The sequence below is a fragment of the Gracilinanus agilis genome, chromosome 6, assembly GCF_016433145.1.
Source record: "Gracilinanus agilis isolate LMUSP501 chromosome 6, AgileGrace, whole genome shotgun sequence".
Classification (NCBI taxonomy): Eukaryota; Metazoa; Chordata; class Mammalia; order Didelphimorphia; family Didelphidae; genus Gracilinanus; species Gracilinanus agilis.
The window spans coordinates 14,323,753-14,335,772 of NC_058135.1; the positions used below are offsets into that span (position 1 = coordinate 14,323,753).

Here is a 12,020-nt window from a genome sequence, read left to right on the forward strand (position 1 = left end):
CTCTCTCCTTCTCTCTCTCTCTCTCTCTCTTTCTCTCTTTCTCTCTCTCTCTCTCTCTCTCTCTCTCTGTCTCTCTCTCCCTCTGTCTGTCTGTCTCTCTGGCTCTGGCTCTCTCTGTGTCTCTCTCTGCCTCCCTCCCTCCCCCTCTCTCTCTCTCCCGGCTCAGACTGAGGGTGGGGCGGGGTGTCTGGAGTAGTGGGGAGAAGCGGAGGAAGGCGGCAGTCCTAAGAATCTCCAGCATTAAAATGACAAAGAGCGAGCAGAGGAAGGGCTTCGCAGGGGGGGGGTGCCAGGGGGGCAGATTTTGCCAGTCTTTAGGAATGTATTGATCCATCCAGTCTGTTGGTCCCCCCACCCCCTTCCTTTCAATGCTCCGTTATAAGGGATGGCCAGGGTGGGGGTGAGAGAATATCTGTAATGTAAAAAACAACAGGGAGCTTCTATAGGCGGAGAAGGCTGGCAAAGGACTCCACAATGTTCTCTGATGCTGCCAACAATCATGTGCGCTAAGTGCAACTACTGTCCCCATTTTACAGAGGAGGAAACTGAGGAGAGAAGGAGAGCCTAAAGCTAAACTGCCTGCATTATCCTAACCAAGAACAAGAAACTCCAAAGAAGAACCAGCCAGTGCTGCACCCACACAGCCACCTCAGGCTCTCAGAATCTTCTGGGAGCTGCATGCAAAAAGGAATCCCCTCCCCAGGGCTCCTCCAGGACTTCTTCTGATAAGGAAAATAGTCCCAGGAAATTCGTGGCACCCAGGATATGCTGCGGGGCTCCTCCCTCGAGGAGGCTCCAGGCTCCATTCTACGGATCTCTCTGATTCTTTTCTAAATGACTCCTAATCCAACCCCAGGCTGCATAGGGGCTGGAGCACTGAGCCTGGGATCAGGAAGATTCATCTTCCTGTGTGTGACTTTGGAGAAGTCACACAACCCTATTTGCCTCAGTTTCCTCATCTGAAAAATGGGCCAGAGAAGGAAATGACAAACCCCTCTAGTATCTCTGCCAAGAAAACCCCAAATGGGGTCAAAAAGAGCCGACTTCACAACCACCACTAGGCAAGAACTAGGTCCAGGCCTCCAGGAAGAATTCTTCAAGGGACTCAGAGAAGCCCATCCCAGGGAGTCAGTCCTCCTCACAAATAGGAAAGGGAAATCTCTCCTGCAGAGCTCCAGGCTGTGCTCAACCCATCCAGAAAAGCGGCTACAGGTAGGAAGGTCACCAGAGGAAGGCAGGAAGCAAGGGAGCAAGGCGCCACCCCCAGAGGCTGCCCATGCCTCCACAGGCACACAAGCGGAGCCCTCTGGGGAACGGGTCCCTTCCCAGAGTAATGGGGGTGAGCAGCTCTGGGGTGATCGCTCGGGGCTTGGTTTCTCTCTTTAATAGCGCCCCCTCCCCACCTGTCTGTGCTGCTTTCTTGTTATCATTTCAGGAAAGCTGTTCCTCCTGCTTTGAGTTTTCACTGATTTAGAAGCAGAAAGAAGGGGGCCGGGCCAGGCCGACACCATCCCTCTGGCCGGGAGGACAGGGAGGCCCAGTGCTGGCTAGCGGAGCTGCCAATTGGTCCCCTGGCTTAAACAATACTGATAGGAAGAAAGAAAATGATGGGACTTCAGGAAAGAGGCACCCCCTGCCTGCCCGTGAAACTGTTGCTATGGCACTCAATGCCTTGTGGGACCCTGGCAAAGGCTCATCCCCAACGTGGGCCTCAGTTTCCTTGGCTGGAAAAAAAGAAGGGCGATTCTGAGGATCTCCGTAAAGTGTGTTATTTAACCAGAAGATTCAAAAAGGAAAAAGCAGCACTCCATCTAGTTAGAGAGAGGCAGGCCAATGGATGCCACCCAGAGCCCCAGAAGATGCCCAAACTGGGCCTGGCTGGCTGGAAGAATGCTCCAGGGCACCGTTCCACGGCCCAGAGAGCCAGACCTCCGAGAGACAGACTGTCACCAGAACGACATTCGAGGGCCAACTGCTGACGTTAGACTTCACTCGGTATCTTCAATCTTATGATGGCGATTTTTGTGCCCTTAATGGGAATGAGTGCGGCTCCCTGCCAGGGACCTCATGCGAGGAGAGGAAGAGGAGCCCTGCGATAGGGGGGAAAAGGGGGGAGAAGGGGGAGACCTCCCCCTCCCCTTTCCTTTCCGGCCCCTCCAAAAGCCTAAGGGGCAGGGACCTGCTTCCACTCCAGGGGGCTGCTTATCTGCATGTGGCCTTCCCAGCACAAAGGGCTCCATTTATTCAGGGGGAGGATGAACACCTATTTCTTTTGTCCCCCTCCCCAGGCCTATTTCTGCCCACAGTACCCTCCAAACTTCTTAAGGCTCATCACAGATTTTCCCAGCTTTTCAGGGAGGAGAGTGGCCAGGGCTACAGCAGCCTGGGCTTTAGGATGGCCAAAGGCAGGGGCTTCCCAAGACCCCACACTCTTTTTTTTTTAACCCTCACCTTCCATCTTAGAATCAATCCTGGGTATTGGTTCCAAGGCAGAAGAGTGGTATGGGCTAGGAAATAGGACTTGTCCAGGAACATACAGCTAGGAAGTGTCTGAGGCCAGACTGGAACCCAGGACCTCCCATCTCTGGGCCTGGTTCTCAATCCTGAGAGCCACCTAGCTGCCCCCAAGACCCTCCACTTTAGCCTTCCATACTTCCCTCATAAATACTGTCATATCAATATCTTGCATATCGTTATACCCATTTCAGAAATGATGAACCTGAGAGGTGACTTGATCTGACCCAACTGGAAACTGACCATGGGGCCACTCATGGGGCAGCTAAGAGGCTCAGTAGATAGAATGCCAGGCCTAGAATTGGGAGGATCTGGGTTCAAATCCATCCTAGCTGTGTGACCCTGAGCAAGTCACTTAACTCTCATTACCTATCCTTTGTTCTTCTGTCTTAGGTTGCTAAGACAGAAAGTAAGGGTTTACACACACACACACACACACACACACACACACACACACACACACACACACACACACACGGCAGCATCATTTGTATTAGCCAACACTGAGGCCAAAGATGCAAGCAGGGCAGAGTGAACCAACCAACCTTGTAAGGCAGTAATGACCCAATGGGAGCTCTGGGGAAAGAGGAATTGTGGGAAGTTCATAGTGGCACAAAAGCAGAGCCTGTGTATACAAGGGGCCACGTGAGGGAATGAAGGAGCCACAGACAGACTGACACACTCAGGAGAGACTGAGTGGACACGGGCTCCAAGTTCTGTGGATTTGATGGTAAGGAGGTCCAAGGCCAGAGGGATGGTTTATACAGAGAAGGCACGGGGTTTATAACCGAAGCCTTAACCCCTCCCCAGAGGGCATATCCCCACCGCCCAAACCAAGCCCGAGCCAAAGCCCTGGAAATCCCAGAGCAGAGAAAAAAGGGTCCCGGCACAGGTGGGCATCAGCAACCAGGATCTCTTGGCTGGGACGGCTGAAAGCCAACACTGCTGGGGTGTTGGCCCTTTCTGTGGCAGCGAAGAGCTAGATGGAAAGGATCCATCATGATGGGAAGGACTGAACACACACACACACACACACACACACATATACACACACTCTCTCTCCCTCTCTCTCTCTTTCTCTGTCACTCCTTCCCTTCCTCTCTCCCCACCCCGTCTCTCCCTCTCCTCTCTCTCTCTTCTCTCTTTCCTCTCTGTCTGTCTGTCTCTCTGTGACACACGCACACACACCCAGTGCAACGATCCCCATGATTCCAGGAGCTGAAGCCCTTCTCCACTCCGTGGGGAATGAGGCACTCATCAGAAATGGGTAATGTCTTGTTTTGGGGTAACTCAGACAACAAGCACCTACTATGTGCCAGGTCCTGTTGATTGCTGGGGATACAAAGAAAGGTGAGCGAGCCCCAGCCCCCAAGGAGCTCAGTCTTGGGGGGGGAGGCGATTCCCAAATGAGATGTGCCGAAAGGTTCTCAGAGGCCGGGCACTAAGATCCAAAGACCTGGGAGGACATAAAGAAGGTGGGACTCAACTGACACTTGAAGGATGCCAAGAGGTGTGGTGGCATCCCAGGCCTGAGGGTCGGAGGAACAGCCAAAGAGGGAGAACATTCCAGGCCTGAGAAGGACACTTAAAGCGAGGGGGAAGGAACAAGATTCAGACTTTAACGGGAAGATCAAAGACAAAAGGAAAAGGCCCTCTATGTGCCCCCCCCCCAATGGCCCTTCCTGTGGCAGCAAAGGGCTAAAAGGGAAGATCCACGAGGGAGAGAAGGAAAATTGTATGAAGTGACGCCATGAGCGGGGCAGACCCAGAGAGGCACAGAAGACGAGCTCATGATCAAGAATGTCCTCGGCATTCTGATTAAAGCAGTGTCTATGGGCTGGCGGGCTGCAGAGGTGGTGGATGATGGGTGTGGACCGAGGCATGCAGTGCCAGACAAGGGCAATACCTTGATCTGTTTTGCCTCAACTGCATCTCTCTGTTACCGAGGCAGGTTTGGGAATGTTAGGAATTGACTTGGATGAAGAAAGAGAATCAATTGCTTCCCTCTATAGAATAAAAGCTTTTGAGAATGGGGGGGTCCCACTCTGGCTCTGGCTCCGATGACCACCAGGAAGCTCCAAATTCAGGGGCCCAAAGCCAGAGCAGGCCACCCGCCTCCTGCCAGAAGGGGGGCCCCGCTTTCTGGACAGGGCCAGTGTACAGACCAGTTCTGCTCAGCTACTTGAGGGATGACGAAGGCATTTTCCCCTTTTCATTTGGGTGGTGATTATGGAGGGCGGGAGAAACTAGCCAACGATGCCCCCCCCAAAAAAGAAGGAATAAAAGAGGGTCATTGAGGCAGCTTTCAAAACGCCCAGATGAGAAGGGAGGAAGCTCAGAGGAAACACGGCCGACAGGCAGGCCAGCTCTGGGGGGGCCCACATGTTGGATGGGTTAGAACACTTGTACAAAAAGCAAGCTGAATATAATAAATTTGTGGTTTTCACATATAATCCTCTTTTGTGTATAGAAATCTTTTTTCTTTCGGGGGATCCATTCGATTCAGAATAAAATGGATTAAAAATAAACCACGCTCTCCGATTGATTGAAGAAAACATTTTGTAAAAGAAGAAAATGAAACGACGGTGTGGGTCCAGCGAACATCACAAGGCTGGTCCCTCCTCCCCCGCTGTCCCTTCTCTCTGGCTCAGAGGGATAAGGAGGAAAGAAAGGGTCCAGATTCTAAATCAGACTTCTCTCATTGACTGCGGGAGTGACCTTGGCCAAGTCTTTACTTCCCCAGCCTCCTCCTCAGCTTCTTCATCTGAAAAACCAAGAGTTTGGATTCTCCGTTATCTTTCGGTTGCAAATCCTGTCTGAGAAGCCAAAGGGATCAGGCCCTCCAGTGAGAGCAAAAGGGGTGCCCAGTGGGTGGGGGAGTGAGCCAGGAATCATTCAGCCCCTTTGGCGTCTGAGGCACTCTGAGACGTGGGGCGTGAGGACATGGCTGCAAGCTCGAAGAAATGCTTCCTGTAGCGATCAACGTGATTCCCTGCCGGTCTAGGTTCAAATCCCACCTCTGAAACTTCGTTTCTGTGACCCTAGGAAAGCCGGCTTCTGTGTATCTCAGTTTCCTCATCCGTCAAATGGGCTACATAGAGAATGCAAGTATTGCTACCCTCTTTTTACAGCTTAAGCCCCAACGTGGCCACAATGCAATGGGCTCACACCTCAGCCTCCTGACTTCAGCACAGGACCCTCCTTGCAGCTTCCAGCTTTAAAGAGACCCTCCTGTCTGGGGGCCCAAAGACAGGTCTTGAACTGAGGCACTCCTAGGCCAGAGGCCAGCCACCTCGTCGCCCACCACACGAAAGAAGCCTACAAAACTGAGGAGAGCCGGGACCCATGAACGAGGAAACAGGGCAGGCTGGGGAGACAAGGAGATTCAGCATGGGACGGCCCTTGGGTGGGTGGGGGGGGAATGTACCCCGGGCACAGCCTGATTCATTTGGCAAAAAAGATCCATTGAGAGTTTTTGAGGAGGGGACTGTGTGTTTTAAGACCAATTTCATGGGGTGGAAAGAATGCTGGATTTGATGGCAAAAGGCCCAGTTTTGAATCCTGCTTCACCCGCCTGGATGAAGACATCTCCCCTGCCCGGGCCTTCCTGTGGCCTCTAAAGCAATGGTACAGAGGCTGGCCAGAGGCAGGGGAGCCAGGAAGGCTGCACTTATCAGTGCAGTCTCAGTAAGCAGGCTGGCAATAACAAAAATAAACTGAAAAATAAAAAGCATAGCATTATGGTTTGCAAAGCTCTAAATCCACTGATATCTCATTGGATCCTCCAAACAAGCCTGTGAAGTAGGTATTGTTATAACATCACTATTTTCCACAGAAATGAAGAAACTGAGGCTCAGGCTTGAGTTAGTGTGCGAGGCACAATCTAATCTTCCTGCCCTCTAGTACCTAACTGCCTAGTGAAAAGGAAAAGACAAAGGGGGAGAGCCCAGCCAAGGTCGTCCCCATCAGGACCGACACTGCCCTGAGTCTGGGTCGCCCCATTATTCTGAAACCGCATGGTGTTAACAGAGAGGCCTCGGGTGGGATTTCTTCTCCCTCGGCCAGTCTAGGGGAGACACCTCTCCGTGGCTTTCGGACGAGCCCCACGCTTGGCATTGCTGGCATCAGTGACAGAGAAGAAATGCCAGCATACCACACTTCCATAATGAGGGCACCAGAGATGCCCACCTTGACCCTGGCAAGTCATTTCCCCCATAATGGCCCTCGTCCCCAGAGGGCAGGGCCAGACAGTGTCTCTGCAGAGGTCGGAGAAAATCTATCGGGCCTTCCAGAAGGCCCTGAGGATGTGGCTTCAGCCCTGCTGGAGGCATGGGAGTGCCAGCCGCTGAGTCAGGCTCTCCGCCAAAGACTTCCAAGGGGTCAGTCCCCAGCTCTACTGCGCGCCCTATGATTGAAGGTAGACTCTATTAGGGGACCAAAAAACATCATGAGGTTTCTCCTCCCCATGCCTTTGTCCAGCAGATCCAGGCTAAGAATCCAAAGCTCAGAAGAGCTCACGGAGGCAGGTACGCACGCTTGCTAAGTGTGACACTGGGTAGTTTTGGAGCCCAGGAGCCCCAGTATTACTTCTTCAGTATCTTTTTAAACAAACACTCCCCCAAAACCCATATTCTGAAGAAGAACAGAGAATCAGGAAGCTCTCTCTGTCACCTAGAACTCCTAAACTTGATCCGGAGGAGTCCTGCTGTCTTTGCCCTTATGGTACAGTTTGTTTGAAAACACCATTAAGAGGAACTCCAAGTCGCCAAGTGTCCAAATGGTCTTCTAATTTAATTTGCCAGCAGCGATCAAGGCAGAAAACACCCTTCTGAAATAGGTTGGTGGTGACAGTCCAAAAATGACCCTCCCTTTATTGTAGGCTTTCTGGGTTAATTCAAAAATGATGAGGCTTCTAGTCCAGCCTGGGGAGAACGGGGAACGCACGGGGCTCCAAATCCCTTTTCCATCCACCATGGAGCCCTTGGGAGGCAGTCTCAGAAGAATGTTTCTAAAGTCACACTGATTTGTTGATGGCAGAGGATTAGAAAAGAAACCAACTCTATGGAAGAACGTATCGCTCTATTATTACATTGTTGATCAAAAATATCCACTGACATTCTATGATAAATCAATTACCGATCTCTTCCATTACATGATATACAAATTATATATATTTCATGCACATGTGTATACTTTTTTTAAGATCCCAGCCCCCCACATCTCCTAGGAACCCTTGGCCTCAGTAAAAGCCCCTGTAGACTCTAATACACTGTTGGTGGAATTGTGAATTGATCCAACCATTCTGGAGGGCAATTTGGAACTATGCCCAAAGGGCTTTAAAAGAATGCATGCTCCTTGGCTGCAGGAGGGGAGGGAAAGAAGCCGAATCATGTAACCATAGAAAAATATTCTTAATTAAGTAATGAAATAAATAAACTTCAAAACAAAACAACAAAAAAAAAATGAATGCCTACCCTTTGACCTCGCCATACCACTGCTGGGTTTGTACCCCAAAGAGATAATAAGGAAAAAGATTTGTACAAAAATACTTATATAAAAAAAATACTTATAGCCATGCTCTTTGTGATGGCAACAAATTGGAAAATGAGGGGATGCCCTTCAATCAGGGAATGGCTGAACAAACTGTGTTATATGCTAGTGATGGAATACTATTGTGCTCAAAGAAATAATGAACTGGAGGAATTCCATGTGAACTGGAATGACCTCCAGGAAGTGATGCAGAGTGAAAGGAGCAGAGCCAGGAGAACACTGTACACAGAGACGGATATACTGTGGTAAAATCCAATGTAGTGGACTTCTGTACTAGCAGCAATGCAAGGATCCAGGACAATTCTGAGGGATTTATGAGAAAGAATGTTGTCCACTTCCAGAGAAAGAACTATGGGAACAGAAATGCAGAAGAAAAATATATGATGGATCATGTAGTGCGATAGGGATGTGATTAGAGTTTTAATGTTAAAGGATCGCTCTACTACAAATATGAATAACATGGAAATAGGTTTTGAACAATGATATGTGTATAACTCAGTGGAACTGCTTGTGGGCTTTGGGAGGGCAAAGGAGAGGGTGGGGGAGGGGGTTATGAATCATATAACTATGGAAAAATATTCTAAATAAAAATTAAAAAAATAAAAGCCCCTGCAGGGCTCGGGGAGCCTCAGGTGACACACTTGGTAACAAACTCTGAGAATCCACCTTTGGCCCGACAGAAATTCTAAGGGGTTCTTGAAGAAGAGTGACCTTGGCTGGCTGAAGGATTTTGCTACCCTTGGAGAAAAGCAGGAGGCCAAGGCAGACAACTTCCACCACTCCTTTTAGAGGGACTTCCAAGGGGACTTTGTCCCATACCTGCATCTCCCTCAGAACTGAAGATAAACTTGGGTTCCTTTGGGACCTTGGTGTCACAGACTACCGTGGGCAGGCGCACACACAGCCAGCATCCAAGAGATTTGCAGCCTCTCTCCTCTTGGACAGTGAGCTGGCTACATCTTAAAATAAAAATGAATTCTTTTCCCTTCGAATTTGAGCACAAAATGCACCCTGAATCATATAACCATGGGAAAATATTCTAAATAAAAATTTAAAAATTAAAAAAATAAAAAATAAAAGCCCAAACCGGGAGAGAGAAAGCTCAGCCCTTCAGAGCAGCAAGCCTTAAGTGGTTGCTTCCACACTCCTGAAACCTGGGAAATTTCCCAGCATCCCTGCTTCCAGATCCCATCAGATGGCTTGGAAATCCCGAAAAACACATGAACTTGGCGGCCACGACAACGATGGCATGAAAAACCTGGGCCCTGTTATCCGGCCTGTCCATCACTGAATCATCGCCACGGGCCAGACAGCCAGACTCTGCTTGTCTCCTCACCGCTCAATTGAAATGGCTTCATCATATATTTAGTCCTGGACACTCTTCAGTGTGTGACAAGCCGAAGGAGATGGGCCTGATCCCAGCCAGGGCAGGGCAGGAAACAGCCAACAGCAGCAGCCGCCCCCATCCCTGAGAGCTCTCACTTCTGCAGGGCGGCTTGTCCTTTCGTCTGTGCCCATACTGAGAAAACTTCCTCCGGTTCTTGCAGTCCACGGGTGCGTGTGTGCGTGCGTGCGTGTGTGTGTCCTGGCCTCTTTTCCGAATGATGGTCAGAAATGCACCAAATAAAAGCGAGGAATTCAGAGAAAACGAATTCCAGGGAAATTGGGTTAGCAAAATGGCAAAAGCAAAAGCAAAAGCAAGCCCTCCCAAGTTCAAGGCCCCCAGGCGAAGAAAGAGTGAGCTGGCCGTCAGATGTGGCTTCCCGGCTTTCCCGGGGCCGAGTGCGAACTGTGCGGAGCAGACTTTTGGGAGACACCCATCCATTGACTCCGGAGAGGCTCACCACGCCCACCCCCTCACCCCCAAGCCCCCAGCTGTGTTCCTGCTGGGAGATGGGGATCCCGGGGGAGGAGAACCTGGGGGGTCTGGATTTCCCCTCCCCTTTCCGGAGGGCGGCTGGTGTGCTAGCTCAAGGGAGATTAAGAGAAAGCCGAGACTAAGAATCCTTCACACCTCCCCCCCATAGATATTAAGACTCGCGTCTTCCGGGCAATCACATGCTGATTGTTTTCAAATACCTCCGCTTCAGACTCCTTCCCGGGGGAAACTCGCATTGAGGGAGGACCCCTCCGGCCAGTGCTTGGACTAATCCAGGCGTTCCTCCGCAGGGGTCCACAGACCCCCCCAAAAAGGAAAGCTGGCTAGATTTCATTCCACTTGGCTGCAAGGAGAATCCTTTTTCCTTTCCCTCAATCTCAGTGTCCTCTTTTGCAATCCTCCAGGTTACTCTATGAATTCAAAGCCTGCTTCTGAGAAGGGCTCCCCGGCTGCCTGGGACTGCCCAAGGGGGCCGGGGCACAACAACCTTAGGCAACTCTGCTCGGGTCCATCTGGTTCTTAGCCCCAAGCCGGCTGCCTCAGAAGGCAGAGAGGTAACTCTGTGGCAAGTGGCAAGTATTTCCGGCTTGAGGGCAGGTGGGAGAGGGGTTTGATCTCCTGGGCAAGGGGAAGAGTCACCCATCCACTACTACCCCCAGCCTGCCTCAGCCCAAGGAGAAGCCCGAGTGGCTGAGAAGGCTGAAGGTTTTCCCCTTCGGAAAATGCAGAAATCAAAACTACTCAAAAGCCGCGAAGGCAAAGAGGAGAAGCCCCTGCCCAAGGTCTGACCCTGTCCATGCCCCGTGCCGAAGGCAGAGACCATCGGGGAGCGGCTCTCTACTGGACCGACCCCAGGGACCAAGTGTCCACCCCTGAGAAGGTACCCCAACATTGGCTCGGGATCTCCAAGCACTTATACAAATCTTCAGTGTCTCCAAGCACAAAATAACCTCTCCAGGACGGGCGACCGTGTTCACGGGTAGAGAATGCGGAACGATGGACCAAAGTGGCTGCCCGAAGGTCCTTCCGTGGGAGAGGTGGATCCCATTTGCCACCCAAACCTCACCACAGCCCAGAGTTCTGAGAGATTACTAGTAGTACGCAAAGCTCTGCACTAGAGAAAAGTAGCAGAAAGGCACCAGGGGGCTAAGCTGGGAGCGCAGACTTTCCCGGAGGCCAAGCCTTTGAGCTTCGGAGCCACCCACCATGCTCCAAACTTCCTCTCCCCTCTCCCCCAGTACCTAGCTCTGCATGCCCGGCCCGGCGGTGCGGCTTGGGCGGCCCCAGGTCGGTACCCGGAGCAACGCCCGCCATGCAGCCAGTCAGGAGCTGGGCGTGGGGGTTACATCCAAGTTACAAAGTATACAAGTTCCTGGGGAAATAAAAGCAGGCTCCGGCTGCGGGCCGTCCCGCTGCCCGTACCCGCCCGGTGCCGGCGCCTCCCGGAGGCCCCCGGGCCAGGCGGCGGCCGTGGAGCCAGAACAGTGTCCCGGAGGAATGCGCCTAATGAGTTATCTATTAATCTCCAAGTGTGGTTTGGGAGAAGGCGGGCACGCTCGGCCCCAAGCTCGGCCCGCTCCCGCTCTGCCAGGACCAGACAAGCGCGCACGCTGCCCAAAGGAAATAGGGGGCTGGCCGACCAAGACCAGCGGTTCACAACACGGTCGGCCGCCCGCCAGTCCCGCTGGTCCGTTGTGGCCGTGGAGAGCTCCCGGCCCCGACTCCTTCCCCTTCCCTCCCCATCCCATCTGATTCCGGCGCCCTGTCCCTCCGCCCGCTCCGGTCCCGTCCCGTCCAGTCCGCGGCAGCCCGAACGGGCCTGGTCCCCGGCCAGTCCCTCCGTCCCAGTCCTCCCCCTGCCCGAGTGACCGAGCGACAGTCCACAGGCGCGTTCGCGTCCGCCCGTACCTCTTCCTCCGGGAGGCCGCCGTCGCTCGGGCTGGGCTCCTTGTCGCTGCCGCCCCCGCTGCCCCCGCCGCCGCCTTTGGCGCTGCTGCTACTGCTGTTGCTGCTGCTGTTCATGGTCCCGGGGGGCCCCAGGCGGCCGGCTGTGCGCGCGGGCGTCTGGGTGCGGGGC

At 52.5% G+C, this 12,020-nt stretch overlaps 1 protein-coding gene across 2 annotated transcripts in view; it reads right to left on the reverse strand.

The window, feature by feature from the left end:
- The window catches only part of RBPMS (RNA binding protein, mRNA processing factor), a 157,650-nt gene extending 145,637 nt beyond the window's left edge, over positions 1–12,013 (reverse strand). For both annotated transcript variants that reach the window (XM_044681283.1, XM_044681282.1), the window contains exon 1: positions 11,852–12,013. In XM_044681283.1, the coding sequence (XP_044537218.1) occupies positions 11,852–11,965 (114 nt within the window). In that variant the 5' untranslated portion in view covers positions 11,966–12,013. The remainder of the gene's footprint in view (positions 1–11,851) is intronic.
- Positions 12,014–12,020: the final 7 nt, after the last annotated feature.